At 44.6% G+C, this 16223-nt stretch overlaps 1 protein-coding gene across 3 annotated transcripts in view; it reads left to right on the top strand.

Moving 5' to 3' along the window:
- Window positions 1-16223, top strand: part of qsm (Zona pelucida superfamily protein qsm) — a 262953-nt gene that overhangs the window by 229070 nt on the left and 17660 nt on the right. For all 3 annotated transcript variants that reach the window (XM_075692082.1, XM_075692084.1, XM_075692083.1), the window contains one exon: window positions 12135-12232. In XM_075692082.1, coding sequence (XP_075548197.1) covers window positions 12135-12232 — 98 coding nt within the window. The remainder of the gene's footprint in view (window positions 1-12134; window positions 12233-16223) is intronic.

Here is a 16223-nt window from a genome sequence, read left to right on the forward strand (position 1 = left end):
TTTATTCCTTAGAAATGGTTTGACCTTAGAAAAGGCGCATGTGCCCACCTTATTAATTCAAGGGTGGTTGAACCACCGTCATTCTCTCATAATTGCCAGAGGCTGACTTTATTTTCATAAAATTTATTGCATTTAATGGTAAAAGACAGAGCTATAGTGATTGTTGAAAGAAAGGTTTGCTTTATGATATCAATTAGGAAAGGTACCAAAATTTAGAACATGAAAGTATTAGAGCATCACGTTTGCAGCTTAGAAAGTAAACGCTCTATATAGACACGAGAATTTTGTAAGACACGTCTATTATGCGTTGCATCTTGATTCCAAGTCCGAAAATGTACTATGAATAGGCATTTCACAACATGCATCTGAAAAAAAAAATGGGGAATTCGCTTTAAGCTAAAGCTTCTTGCTGAAATACGAACTAAGATAATAATGTATTTTTAAAGAACGTTCTGCGTATTTTTATTCCACGAGCTTGGTGCCACGTTTGATGTTGCTTGATCACGAGCTGTCCCGTAAATTGAAGCGCCTTCTTGAGGTTGATGAAGTGCTTTATTATTAGCGGAACCTAAAACGGCACCAAAGTACGATTCATGGCACGCCATGGCATCAGCGTGATATTCTTTTTTGATAGGGACACCAAAGAGAGAGGGAGAGAGTTAGAGAGAGAAAGGAAACTTTAATGTCCACTGGTGTAGGCTACAAGCCCGGAGCGCACAATCACAAGGAGCACAGCCGACCGCAGCGCATCTGTGCAAATCAAAGCCTACGGCGAGGACATTATCGCAAGATGTAATAAACGCCCGCACATATTAACGGTGTGCTTTTCAGGGAAGTATAGCGCGTAATCTGCGGAATCTGCCAATTAATCTGCAGAAAACTAAAGTAATGTTTAACAGTCTCAGAAGAGAACAGCAGTTTAAGATAGGTAGCGAGGCACTGGAAGTGGTAAGGGAATACCTCTATTTAGGACAGGTAGTGACCGCAGATCCGGATCATGAGACTGAAATAATCAAAAGAATAAGAATGGGCTGGGGCGCGTTTGGCAGGCATTTTGAGATCATGAACAGCAGGTTGCCATTATCCCTCAAGAGAAAAATATATAATAGCTGTGTCTTACCAGTACTCACGTATGGAGCAGAAACCTGGAGGCTTACGAAAAGGGTTCTTTAAATTGAGGACGACGCAAGGAGCTATGAAAGAAGAATGATAGGTGTAACGTTAAGGGATAAGAAAAGATCACATTGGGTGAGGGAACAAACGCGAGTTAATGACATCTTAGTTGAAATCAAGAAAAAGAAATGGGGGGGGGGCATGGGCAGGACATGTAATGAGGAGGGAAGATAACCGGTCTGGATTGGAACGGTCTGGATTCCAAGGGAAGGGAAGCGTAGCAGGGGACGGCAGAAAGTTAGATGGGCGGATGAGATTAAGAAGTTTTCAGGGACAACATAGCCACTATTAGTACATGACCGGGGTAGCTGGAGAAGTATGGGAGAGGCCTTTGCCCTGCAGTGGGCGTAACCAGGCTGATGATGATGATCGCGCGCAATGAGAAGCGATTTAATTGATCAGTGCGTGCGCTCCCGTTTCCCGGATACCTAACTCGTCGGTTATGTTCGCACCTTGCTGTGCGATCTTATTGCTGTTGCTAACAGCGCGACGCGAGTGAAAGCGGCTCAGCTTTGAACAGCCGAAGTTGAAACATTTGACGATTCACAAAACCTGTTCACGGTTGTCACCTGATCTAGTGTTGAATAACGCTGCTTGTTTTGAATAGTGTCACTCGTCCAGTGTTTAAAACTTTTTGCCGGTGACCAGTTTTCACCATGTTGCCGCTTTTATCGTTTGTGTTTAGACGCAGCTAGTGTATCTAAAATTTGTTGAATGTTGTCGTCTGCTAGATAGCGAAAGAGTGCTGCAAAATCAGACTGCGCTCGCGACGCAACTGCTGCGCGTACATCTCGAACGTAAGTGAGCGCAAGCGATCACTCTAGAACATATAGGGATACAGATACAAATTAATCCGGAGCCCTCTACCAGGTGTACCTTCTAATTATATTGTGTACATCTCGAACGTAAGTGAGCGCAAGCGATCACTCTAGAACATATAGGGATACAGATACAAATTAATCCGGAGCCCTCTACCAGGTGTACCTTCTAATTATATTGTGATTTGGACACGTAAAACCTCAGCATTTAATCTATATTTTATGTAAGAGTTTGCTTCTTCACCGTCACCATGACGTGACAAACGACCTTAACTATTCGCCTTAACATTTAGAATCTATCAACTGCTTTAGGGTCATCTATTTCATGCTTCTCGCAGCGGCCTTCTTGTTCACAATTTTTATGTGCTCCTGCAGTGGTTCATTAGATGTTGAGATATTCGTCATCTAGCTCAGTCGCTTTTCAGCAGTTTCGTGTTTAGGGCTGTCTCGGTCCACCGTAACAGCAGCAACAATTCCCATCGCGGGAGACCATACGATCCGGACACACGCAGCTGTTGACTCTCTCCGAGCACACATTTGGCATCTGTCAATGATCCCCGAGCATCACTTAGCCTCCCTACCAGCCGAGAGACCTCAAGCGGCCTATTAAAGAGTGATTGGCGCTCATCAAGAGTACATGCCGTCATCTTATATACCGGCGGCGAAGCTTGGTCTCCCCTGTGGTGCCTGCGACAGCCTCAAGTGAATTTTGCTATTCCTAGAATTACAAAGAAGGCCAATCATCCATCGCCGGTTCTAAAGCAACTGACGCTCCTATTACAGGTCCAGAACATATCATGTGTGCATACGTATACAGGCCGACCGTTTGATCTCACTCAACAACTCAACTGCCGCATTCGCCGTTCCAGCTAAGCAGGCTACAGTTAAATTCAAATTGTCACACATGACTACATCTACGTCGGCAGAACTTGCAGCTCTCCATGCCGCTATGACGCACGTCACCGAAGAGCTGACAGAGAAATGAGTCGTATTTTATAACTCTAAGGCAGCTCTTCACTGTATCGAATCTGCATTACATCACACAACTTACTAGCAGATGATATCCGACATCAGGAAAGTACACTACCATGCTCTGGAAACAGGGCACAGCATAATCTTCCAAGAGATTGCTGATTACGGTCGCAACAATCGACAGTCTTTAGTGACTCCAAGGCAGCACTTCAGTGCATACAAAGCCAAATGCGCCACGGACCCAATGAACAAGTGGCCTCAGAAATTCGACACATGTATCATCGCAGCCATGACTAGGGACACAACATAATATTTCAATGGCTTCCAGGACATTGCAGCATCAGCCGGAATAACCACGCCGACGAAGCCGCCCGATCTGCACATGAAAGTGGTCAACCTCTCTTGATTCAGCTTTCGCGAACAGACGCTGCGGCTGGGCTGCGACTGATGTCCCGTGAATGTACTTTGCCTCTGTGGGACTCGAACGCTTTCACCATGTGTCGTTTGCGTTCGTTGCCTCCGGACATACGGATGCACCTACCGCCTGGGTTACCACGACGTGAACAGACCATGCTTCACCGTCTGTGGCTAGGCGTTGCATCTACGAACTCGTATGCTTTCCTTATTGGAATGGCCAACAGCCCCACGTGCGCCCCATGCAACATCAATGAGACGCTCGCACATATTATCTCTGTCTGCCCGCGATATAGTGCTCAGAGACAAGTGCTGTGCAGAGTACTGGACCAGTTGTACAATCGTCCACTATCAGAACTGAAAGCTTTAGGTCAGTATTCCCACAGAATATCCACGCTAACGGCCTTATTCACGTTATTAAGGTTCCTGCGATGTGCGGGGCTTCACGATAGACTGTAAGAACGCCGCCCCCTACCACTCTGTAGCGTGCGCGGTTTGGTCGTGCTCGTCTATATTTCTTTCTATCTCTCCCTTCCGCTCTCTTTCTCTTTTTATCGCCCTTCACCCTTCCCCCCGTGCAGGGTAGCCAACCGGAACTGCCTCTGGTTAACCTCCCTGCTTTCTATGCATCCTTTTCTCTCTCTCTCTCTCTCTCTCTCTGCTCATGGTGGCATCGTCGGCAACAGTACCTTTGGCGAGGCCGGACGCTACCAGGGAACTTCGTCTACTTGCTTGCAAAAAGTCACAAGATTTCTGGAGTTCAAGCGCCTTCAATTGCAGACTGCATAAGCTGGACCCTATGATACGGCAACCACTGCCATCTAGCCTTTGCCGCAGCGAAACAACATTCCTGTGCCGCTTGTGGCTGGGAGTGGCGTTCACGAACGCTTACTGCAATTGTATGGTAATGGTTGAGAGCCCGATGTGCGACTCCTGTAGGTGCGAGGAAACCATCGAGCACCTATTGGGTACCTGCCCTCGCTACGACGTACAACGTCTCTCTCTGCGGACAACTTCAAACCGACTGGACTCGAGACCATTCTCCGAGTCAAAGATACTCGGGCCGAGGTCACACCCGTCACTGGCACGAAACGAAAAAATTAAATTGTAGGGTTTTACTTGCCAAAACCACTTTCTGATTATGAGGCACGCCGTACTGGAGGACTCCGGAAATTTCGACCCCCTGGGGTACTTTAAAGTGCACCTATATCTAAGTACACGGGTGTTTTCACATTTCGCCCCCGTCTAAATGCGGCCGCTGTGGCCGGGATCCGATACCGCGACCTCGTGCTCTGCAGCCCAACACCATAGCCACTGAGCAACCACGGCGGGCCAGGCGCTAGTGCACTACTTGAAGTCTACCGGCTTAAGAGACCGGTTATAGTGTCCCTGCGCATACTCCCACGGGCACACAGTGCTCCCTCTCTTCCTATTTCCCTCTTTCTATTCCCCTTTCCCTCACTCCCACTGCAGAGTAGCAAACCGGGTGCTCGTCTGGTTGACCTTCCTGCCTTTCGCGTCCTTGCTCTCTCTCTCTCTCTCTCTTCGCACAATTTCAGTCGTCGCATCACACGTGGATTTTAGTTCCGCGCGTGACAGAGTCGAGTAAGGATGCTACGTGAGATTGGGAAAACGTCGTAGCTCGCCAACTAAGTTTTTTTTTTTCAGCAGGCCAAGGCTCCGCGCTTTCGAGCCCTTTGCACTTCCAGAGTGCCTTTTCTACATGTCTTTTCGGTAAACGTTGTTGAATTATCCAACTAACAAAATCAACGACCATGGTATCCAGAGACCAGCAACATCTTATTGCGTATTTACCAGCCTTAGTACGACCATAGTGTAGTGGACCGTTTTTCCGTAAAAAGATTATTTTGATCGAACTTTCTTCTGGCATTTATTGCGCTCCTGAAGCAGATAAAATTCAGCAAGGTGTTGGAATGGTACTTGAACTTCAATTCACTGGCCTCAAAATAATATGATTGACTCTTGCGTGTTAAGTCGGATATTTATAGAGAATTTTGCCAGTCGATGTGGGTCGACCATTTTCATCGCCACGGATCAGCATACACGTTTACTTATTTGATTACGCGTGAGGTCGTATATTGCGCTCCCAACATATGCAAAATATAATTTAGATCTATCAGTAAAGCTTGAGACTTTACATTATTATGACCCAGAATATCGTGCCTTCTCTTCAGTGCAACGGAGAAACGAACTGCGGAACATTGACAAGGATTCCCCATTAGCTGTCATCGTACACAAATTTAGGCTTGCATTTTATTGCTGCGTATTGACACAAGCAACACTGGTAAGTCAAAGGGCACTGCGACATCAGTGGCGCGATTGTGTCTGACCATCTTGCCGAAGTGCGTTTGAACACAAACACTTGCCTCCTCCGATATTCTCTTCTTTTCTCCTGTAAAGCTCTTACTACCTCAAATGGAGTGCATTTGCAAAAAAGCCAACTTTACAACAGCATGAGAAACAGGGGGGTGGGGTTTGTTGGCGGAGGAGGCGGAGCAATCAATTGTGGAAAGGTGTTGCATAAAATGAACGACTATAATTTTTATGTTTTACTCTACCCTCTAACAAACACTTTTTAAACTTTTTTGGGGGCTGAATACGTACTACCGAGAAACGTTCACGCTGCCATATTCCTGAAAATCCAATGCCTTTGTTAGCGAACAGCAATGAAACCATCGACATCAGAGGACTGAAAGGCTGCATAAAGAAGAAAAACCAACCTGGCGACGTTCATCTCCCCTAGGTGCAGAATATGATCCGTTAAAGAAAAGTGAGGCAAGGGCAGGCAGAATGCATTCTGTGATAGCCTTCGATCTGCGTCCTTTCCTAACGCTAGTAGTAATCTCGATCCAGTGTTGGCCTCAGATGGGCTTGCTGTTTTTCTGTTACGCTGTTTATTTTTCTCCTCCCATTTTTCTTTCCGTTGACAAGGCTGAAGTCGCAGTCTTCTATGTCGTGGCTGCATGTCTTAAGCTCTGCCTTAGTGTCCCGAATTGGATGTGTATTGACGCACTGACGCTGGTGGCGCGCAAACGCAAACGCTGATGTGCCCAGACACAATATCCGAAGGATGTTCGTCGATGTCGTCCTCTCCTAGCTGACCTCCAAAGTGGAGCCGGTCAAACGCGGCATGAGAAATAAAAATGACCGATTACTGCTTAAGGTAAACACGCAAAGAAGTAGTCTATTCGAATGACGAACGCGCAACTTAACTTTTATTCCACAGCTCTTGATAATTACGTTTCAAAGCAAATTCGATGTTCTGATAGAGGATGCGTTGCTACCTCTTTTATGATATTAATGCTGAGATCGCCGCTGTACATTGACTTTCACCGCCTTCACAGAAAAACGATCGTGAAAGCCCCTTAACAGCTTCATTGAAAAACAGGCACTGAAGGTATACATACATACATACATACATACATACATACATACATACATACATACATACATACATACATACATACATACATACATACATACATACATACATACATACATACATACATACATACATACATACATACATACATACATACATACATACATACATACATACATACATACATACATACATACATACATACATACATACATACATACATACATACATACATACATACATACATACATACATACATACATACATACATGATATGATACGATTGATATATACATGATATGATGTGATTGACATGCTTCCTAGGAAATGATTCACAAAAAATTAGCCTCCTCGATTAACCTCATTTCCTCTCGTTTATTACATAACAAAGGTCAGAATCCATCAGCATTGATGCGTTCAGGCAGCACGTGTGGGTTTATTGACCAGTTGCCTTCATCCACAAAGATCACATACTAATGACGCCTGCGGCAGAAAGGATAGGCAAAGGACGCCGCGGTAGCTCAATTAGCAGAGCATCGCACGCGTAATGCGAATATGTGGGATAATGCCCCGCCAGCTGCAAGTTGTTTTTTTCAGCCATTTTCATTTCCATTAATGTAACAGTTCTTTAATTCAACTAGTAAGTACAAGTAATTTCCGCTATGTTGTCCTTGATGTATTTGTTTGTTGGCTTCTTATGAAAGGAATAATATATATATATATATATATATATATATATATATATATATATATATATATATATATATATATATATATATATATAAAGCCCTTGCGGCGACGCGCATGCGCAATTATGTCAGGATCGGCCTGGCACGCCACAACCTTTGATTACACGATCTGCGAGTCCGCTGAGTTTACTGGGCGAGGTGCCGACGCCAAACCTGGAGCAAGTCACAGAGAAGCTTCGCTTAAATATACAGTCCGTAGTACTTTGAGCTTTCAGCTGGATCAAGGGGTGGGAATCTAATATTATTCCTGTATAAAGGTCACAAAATTTTATTTACCGTATCAACAGCATGACCAATGCCGTGTTGTAAAATTTATTTCTTCTTTCACCCCGCGGGAAAGTAAAAAATTTGTATACGTAACGTTGAGCAAGTGCACCTTTTTTCTAGGAGTGACTCTCGTGTTTAATAACCGTGAAAGATTTGTAATTTTAAAATCTGAAGGTAAACGCGGAATATCGGCTATCATCATGCTTTGTTCTTCAGGTACAACGCTAAACAAAAGTCCTCTGCACTATGCTGGTAAATTCACTGCATATTTCTCACCTACATGGCGAAAGCGAAACGTTTCGATGGATTCCTTACGTCATAGCCTGTATTAGAGTCTTTTGAAGAACGCCTTGACTCGACAAAATTGACTCGAAAGTCACAGCGACAACTTTAGCGACACTGGAGCAAGATTTAGCGAAAATTTGATAACTTCTTCGTTTTAGTTTAGTGACATGCTTGAAAAAAGAGTTGGCCACAATGGTGTTAGGTTGTGAAGCTGCTTCATTTCGAGTAGGAGGAAACACGCTTTATGTGTTTGCACGTGCGCCTTGCGGCATAACATAGGATAGAGAAAAATACCATTTGACTCACCACTTTAATTCACTCATGCTAATGCGGTAGCACGCTGAAAATCAAACGAAAAGAAATCTGGAGCTATCTCTAACGCAGTAAATATTATTTTTGATGGTGAACGGGTATGGGACCCTTCATAGTGGCTCTCGCAGCGTTATTGAAATAGCAGTACCATTTGCATGCTCAGATCAGCCTAATTCGAAGGGCTCCACAGCTACGACCTCTTCGTAAAAAGAGCTATAGCCAGTTTGAAAAGAGAAAAGACTGTAAATAAATGAGTTGGGGATCTGTCTCACATTGATTAAGAGGCTCAATCAGCGAAATCCGAAACAACACCGTCCCACCTTTCCTTTGAATGAGGCACAAAGATGGACTTCATTAGGAGCTTAATTAGAAGCCTGTTATTGCGTTCTTTCCGGGCAGCACCACGCTGAATCATGCTTGTTTTTTTAATCGTGTCGACTTCTAATTATTCGTTGTATCTAATTAGGTACCAAAAGTTCCAACGTCCGCATGAACTGCTGCCCCATTGCTGCTCTCGCTTTACGATCGGTTAGGTACTTCAAGCTAGCACTGTAATGCTACGGCACTTAAACCATTTAAGGACTTGAATCGAGACAAAGAAAGAGCCATCAATAGGCAGGCAGCTTTTTTTTTTATTTGAAACAACTTCGATGAAGACAAGCTTACCGACATTGTAACTTTCAAACGAAAGTCCGGCGAACACCTAGAAGAGTATTGAAGATATTGAAATTAACGTCTATTAGATTAATGTGTACTTAAAAGCTCTGCTGCGATATTTGAAGGCTACTGGATTGAATCAGCGTCTGTGATCTGGACTGAGTGACCGAACGATATACCCAGTAGACTTTCTTTTCTTCTTTTAATCTTTCCGTCCCCTTTTTCCTTTCCCCAGTGTAGGGTAGCCAACCGGGCTCAGTCCTGGTTAACCTCCCTATATTTCCTTTATCATTTGCTCTCTCTCTTTCTCTCTGTGTGCGCTCATATAAAAAAGATTGTTTTTCCCGCAGAAACTATGGGCACAGATTTATAACAGCATAAAGTTGATAGTTTCTCAAGCGTTCAGTTCCGTCAATTAGTCTCCATCTTCCAAGTATCCTTTGGCGTATAGCTCGCGCTGCATGTGGAGTCGCTTTTGTTGTACATGTGTTTAGCCAACTGGGTCTCCTCCCGTAACGTAGAACAAACAGATTCTCAGTGCGAGCTTCTCTGAACAAAGACTCTAACGCTGCGCCTGTAATTAAATGCATTTTGCCTTTCAACACGACACAGCTACCGTCTGCGGCTACCGGGGGGTGGCGACTGCTTTGAGACTTGTGGCTTGAGGCTTCGCACACTTACTCTAGCTCACCATTACCATCTTTCGATGTTATGTTCACTTGCCAGTGCTACAGTTTAGCGACGCTACAGCCATCTGTAGCGCAACGCGTTCGGCCCGTCGCCGTTGTTGAACGACGCGCATATCAGCTCGCAGCGCTCAGGCGACGCACGTCGGGAGGATTTCGTTCAGGCTTTCTGGCCGAGGCCTCTGCTAGGAGCCGTGATCAATATTTGACAGGATTCCCGTCGCATCATCCGACGACGACGACGACGTATCTGCGCTCGCCAGGCGACCCGCGGCGGCTTCGCGACTTCGCGACCGCGCGCGCTGGAATGTTTCGAGCGTCGTGCGTCTCGTCGACCGTGAGGGATTGGGGCTTTGGGACACACAAAAGAAAAGTGATGAACAAACCATAACGCTCTCGCGACCGCAAGCTGACTGCAAACAATTTCGCACGGCGAGTGCTCCCCGAGGATCCCTCGTTTTTCACGCTGGACCCCGAGTACTTTATACGAACGCTTCGCACAGGCCGACTACGAGGCATGGGATTAGGCACGTGATTGATGCCGAGCTACCTTCCCTTCTTCGCTTGGGCCTCGGTGCGCCGTTTCTTGCTGGCACCACTTCAATAAACTTCTGCTGAACAAGGTGACATTGAACGAGGAGCTGCAGCGTGACGCCGCCGAGGACGTGCAAACCCGACTTCGCTGCACAGTTCTGTTTGCTGCACAAGCCTGTTTTGGTGTCACTTGCAAGGGATTATTCAAACTAATGAAACGACGCTTTCGCGAGGTGGATTCAAAGCTCGTGCGCTGTCTGGAGCTGCCTGTGGAGAAGCCCGGCATGTGTTGCCATTATGTGGACTGGCTATGTTGTTTTTAGTGCTTTGAAATACCCGTCTTATGTAAATTTGAGAGTAATATTGTAAGCATTCAAACTTGCCTTAAATGCGCTTTGCGTGGTTGCTCGAAGGGTGATTAATTTGCCGGGTTTTAACATCACGAAGTAGCAAGTGCTATGCGAGATGCCGCAGTGGAGAGTTCGGAATTAATTTTTAATCACGGAAATTTATTAACATGCCCACGCAGCATTGTACGTGAGCGTTTTTTCATTCCTTCAAGGTTCCGCAGCCTTGGCGGTAATCGAACGGGCAACATTGGTTTTGATGTAGTCATTTGAAACATTCCCAAACTCGGATAAACTGTGGATCCCCCTTTGTATGAAGGCGAGTGAGAGAAGGGATTGCGTGCTATCTGCTTGATATATTGGAAATGACATTTGACAGTTGAAACCAAGCAGTGGTAGATAAGGAGAGAAATGCTACAACTCATTATGGCAAGTGCCATTGGCTGCAGTAATGTGACGTAGACTGTCCTGGATGTGAAAGCAAAGGGTCAATACTGCGGAATAAACTTGAACTGGATTTGGTTGCACAGTGACAAGTACGAGATGTGTGGGCTAAAAAAAACATAAGAAAAAAAGAATGATAAATTAAACAACCAAAAGCACGAAAACTAAATAAAACACAGTTTTGATGCCCAACAATGATATTTAGAATCTTGATGAATTCCAACTTTTATCAGTGCACCATTAATGAGTAGAATTTGAGTAGTGCTTTTCGATAAGGTATGTATGCTGCTCCTGGCCTTTCACTGCTTTGCCTCGTAGACATGAGCGCTAAAGTAATGTTATTAAATTGTAGTGTTTACGGGCCAAAACCACAATCTGATTATATGAGGGAGGCCGTATAGCGGAGGATTGAGGATTAACTTTGACCACTGGGGACTTTTTAACGTGAAGTTAAATTTAAGTGCACTAATGTGTTTTTTCTATTTCGTCCCAAAGAAATGCGGTCACCCCGACGCGACCACTCGAGTGCGTGTCTGACATCGACGTGCCTGCGAGATTTTACCGCACATACGCTCTACGTCTTCTGTATACTGCACATAGTAACGCTGGCACGTGCTCTCTTGAGAAAAAATATACGAACCAGGAATTCCGTTATAAAGCCAATATTCTTCTCCACCTGTGAATGCAACTTGAAAGTGAGGACGGCACTTTAAGCTCGACATTGCGACAAGCGCACATTGGGACAGTGCACTTGTAAATTTCGCTTTGTGCGTTTAAAGTTCGAAGAATTCGCATTTTCCTGGGAGCCCGTGATTCGTACACTTTTGCTCACGGGCATACTTCGCTTTTTTTTACAACCGCAATATTCGGAATCAGTTCACGTGTAACTCCTCGTGATTGCTCTCGCTTTTCATGTCGACTGAGGCAAACCAATTTAGGTTCGAGACCACGCGAGTGCCGACTCACGGTGTGACGTGAAAAGGGGGGAAACTATTTTCAGCGCACTGTCGAATGCAGCACAGACCCCCTTTTCTTCGATGATTCGAGTGACCGCTCTTACATCTGCACCGCAGGTTGTCAACCACAAGTGACGCCCGGAAAGGCCACTTTCGTCTTGCCGCTGGACAACATCTACGCTTGCGGAACGACAAGAATGCACAACAAGCTCACGGTAAGCAACGTCAACTGCCAACTATTCATGAATGCATCCTGAAGACGGAAATGAAACAGTCTATGCAGGAAAGCTACGACTTCAGAACTTCCTGTGACTTTCTTTGGTCGCTAAACGTTCTTCATCTGCGGTGAAAATGAAAGCCACAAGCCACTTTATTTATTCGCCTCTCTACCACTGTTGATGCCAACCTAGCGTCACAGATTTTGTGGAGCCTTAGTGCTTCTGGGCGTTTAATTCTTTGTTTCTTTTGTGTTGTGAAATCTCACAGGAGTTCCTAGTTTGATTCACTGCCTATATTTGAAGGCAATGTAATTATTTATAATTATTAGCAGTTACCTAACTCGGGTTACCTAACGCTGCAAGATTATGCCAGTGTATTTCAATATGGACACCTCTTTATATGATTTTTTGTATTCTAACACATATCTATACCGCACCTCTTAATCGCGCAAGTTCAGAAGTCTAGCTTGAAGCTCAGCTTCAATCTGTAGCTTACGAGAATCGAATCTCGTGTAGGAGAACACTTCATGTTGCGTCTCCTGGACCGCCAGGTGACAGTAATATATGTCTCTATCTTCCTTGAGTTTGTCAGGCGTCTGTGTTGAACGATTGCTTAGTTGGGAGGAAAAACGAAAACAAAACCTAAATGACAGCAGATTGAATGAACGGATTCTAAGGCTTGCGTCTCTTGCGTAAACAAATGTCGAAACCTATCTCATTTGTAAGGACGTCCTGGAGGATTGAGGGAGCCTCGGCCTCGTCTCCGACTACGCGTCGCCGACGCGCAAATCCTTTTCGCAAAGCGCCACCCCGTCGTAAGAGGGACAAACGTGTTCCGGCTGTTGTCTACGTTTTCACTCCTGGCCGATCCTGTTTGCGTTGGCAGAGTGTTTGACTTCTTATCGCCCAGTGAGGCGAGACACCACTACGTCTTGTACGCGCGGACGCCTTGATGAATAGACGCACTTTGTACCACGCTAGTACTATGCACTCTTGTGGGAGCCACGTAGGCTACGTCTGGAATGGGCAATACACGTGCTCAAAAAGGGGAGGGGCGTGTGTTTATAATTCGCTCAACACCAAGGCATCGCGACAAAATCACCAGGAAAACAATGAATCAGAGAAAAGGTGTTGTTCTGTAAATAGTTTTATTGGCGACGTGCGAAATACTGTTACTTTGGGTTGCCTGCCTTTGTACAACGATTCATTGCCAATCGAAGGAACAGAAATAACATTAGTTGCAGGAGAAACAATAGAACGATGTCGAGTACGTTCCCGATTTTACTCTCTTCTTTGGATATGAAATAGCTGCAACACATCAATTTGGTACGCGCCAATTAGTGATGAGAATTTGAAAACAAAGCCCGGGAAAGAGTTAAGTGGTTGTTTCGGGACCTGTTCTCTTTCAGCCGGCTGCTGTGGCTGAACATAACGTAGGGCGCCGATTTTCGATAGCTATCAGTTTGCTGACTTGTGGCTCGTTCCGAGCGAAGAACGAGCGTCAATGAAGTATGGCCAAAAACACAAAAGAAAACACGACGCACGCACATCGGCACATCAGCGATACTCACATGCAACTTTTGCGATATGTTCCCACCATTAACCGTTGGTACGTGGTCGCCTTTTCTGACAGGGCTGTTGATTATTGGCTATGGCACATTCTCAAACAGGTCTCGTAGTACTTAACGATTGCCTTCTAACTACATTTCTTTTTACGCTTGGTCTCAGAAGCAATCATACTACTTACATCAGAATCGGCTGGTTGTAGCCGATGCATAAAAAGAACTAAGTGAAGTCAAGCTAAATTATTACGTAAATCATATCGGCATTTGCTTTAGAACATAGAAGCCGTAAGAAATTATCTTCGGACATATCGTAAACATGGCCAGTAAGTTAATACGTACGAGCTTCTCTATTAAGCAGAGTGTTCCTCACTGATCTTCACCGACCTTTCTCACTCGTGAAATGGCTTGGCCTATGGCCATTGAAAATCACACAGCGAAAAGCATTGAATGCACTCAAACATTTTACGAAGATACAGGCATCCTTAGAAAGTACTAGATGTCACACTGAATAGACACAAAATGCAACCACAACTTGCTTTCACTATTTGTAATTAGCGCTTGTATATTACGTGTCATACTTTTTTGTATTCTGTGTTGAAACTCACTCTTGACTGTGTTATTTTGTGCGTGTATTACTTTAACTCTGTAAATCCTCATCTGTTCACATGGTCATCGCAGTCGACATCGCCGCCGCTTTAACTATATAAATATATATATATATATATAACTCTGTTTGCTAACTCTTTGTAGTGCGGCTTGCCTTTGCCTTGTATATATATGTTCGGGGATATATACGACTTTGTGCTGTGGTTTTCTGACCCTGTGACGTCCTTGCTTTTCATTTTCCTACTGCATATTTTTTATATACACTGTTATTTCTGCTATGAGAAAAGGAGTAGCCAGCCCTCTTATAGCGTAACTACATCTCTTTCTTTTATTTTTATTTTAATTAAAGAAAGCTCAGTGCTAATTTGGACTAATTGGTGACCCATAGTAACACATTAGAGCCGCTGGCAAAAGATGAGGAATGAACGATAGCCGTTTTGTTTTCTTTCTCCTCGTATTTTCCTCGCGCACCTCATTTGTTACCACGAGCTCCCCTCAAGCTGTAAGAGACGGCTGCATTGACAGATCAGTGCCGTGACACCTTCACTAACTGCAGTATTGTTCATTCGAGCCAGCGGTTCGGAGAACTATGCACTACAAAAAAGAAGAAAACGACAACAACAAAAGAAACAAAAGAGTTGTGCTAGTGGACACGCAGCAATCTCCGGTGACATCACTTATCTTAGTCTTAGCCACCCTGCACCCTATTAAGTTGAATCAGCAAAGCGTCCTCGCTCTTTCTTTTTTTGCTACTCTTGTTTTAATTTACGCTGGTTCTCGCCGTAGCTCTGAGAAGAACTACTCGGTCGTGCCAAACGATATTAGCGCATACGCACGCTTAACTTTGTCTCACGACTGTCGGTCGGTCCGTGGCCTTGTCCGGTGTTTCGCTGACACATCCGACTACGTGCAGGATATTGAAGATTCAGATGACATTTGAAAGTCCGATTTCATAATATCCTGGAGGAAGCAAGCACAGCCGAGATTTAAGGAGAATGCCTGAAAGAGAGGGAGAAGAAACACTAACAGTGAAACATCAGATGCCACCGCAAGATTTATTCTGGCTGCATTGCTCTCGCTGTGCACATGGTCGAACTGCCAGAGCAACCTGAAAGCACGTCGTGCATGTTGTAGGCAATATATTTTCGTCGCCAGAGGACGTTTTCAATAAAAAAAGTAAATTGTTCAAGGGTGGCGAATGAAAATGGCGGGAGAAAAAATTAAATGCACAACTGAACGTTGCGTGCATAAATAACAATCGCAAAAGACACCAAAATGTTTCTGGAAGAATGTAAGAGTTCTTGGAGCTCCAGCTAAAATTTTTCAAACGGCTTAAGGGTTGAAGACGGCAACATTTTCAAAGGAGATGAGGCGCTGTGGTACATAAGTGACGCTATTAGGTATTACTTCCTCCCGAAGGAAAGCGTAGTTCAGACTCATACAATTCCAGCGACAGAGGAGCTTGAGAGAACAAAATTTAGCATACAAAGCTTTTACTAGAAGAAAAAGTAGAAAACGTCCTTACTAACACGGCCACCAGGACCTTATGAACTCCCGACACAACCAATCAAAAATATCGGTCCAAATAGCAAGGCCCTGCTGACTAACGCCATAGAGTAAGTGAATAGAGGAAGTGATTAAAACGAAAAAAAAAAATCCAAACGGACGGCGTGAAAGCAAAGTGAACCTCATCTACACAGGCAAAGGTGATAAGGATAAAACGAACTCGGGCAAGCCAGGGATATAAAGAATGACAATGCAAGCCATAAAATTAAAAGTGTTGAAGTGGGCGGAGAAAAATGATGTAATGTGGGCAT

This window comes from Dermacentor variabilis, chromosome 5 (genome assembly GCF_050947875.1).
Source record: "Dermacentor variabilis isolate Ectoservices chromosome 5, ASM5094787v1, whole genome shotgun sequence".
Classification (NCBI taxonomy): Eukaryota; Metazoa; Arthropoda; class Arachnida; order Ixodida; family Ixodidae; genus Dermacentor; species Dermacentor variabilis.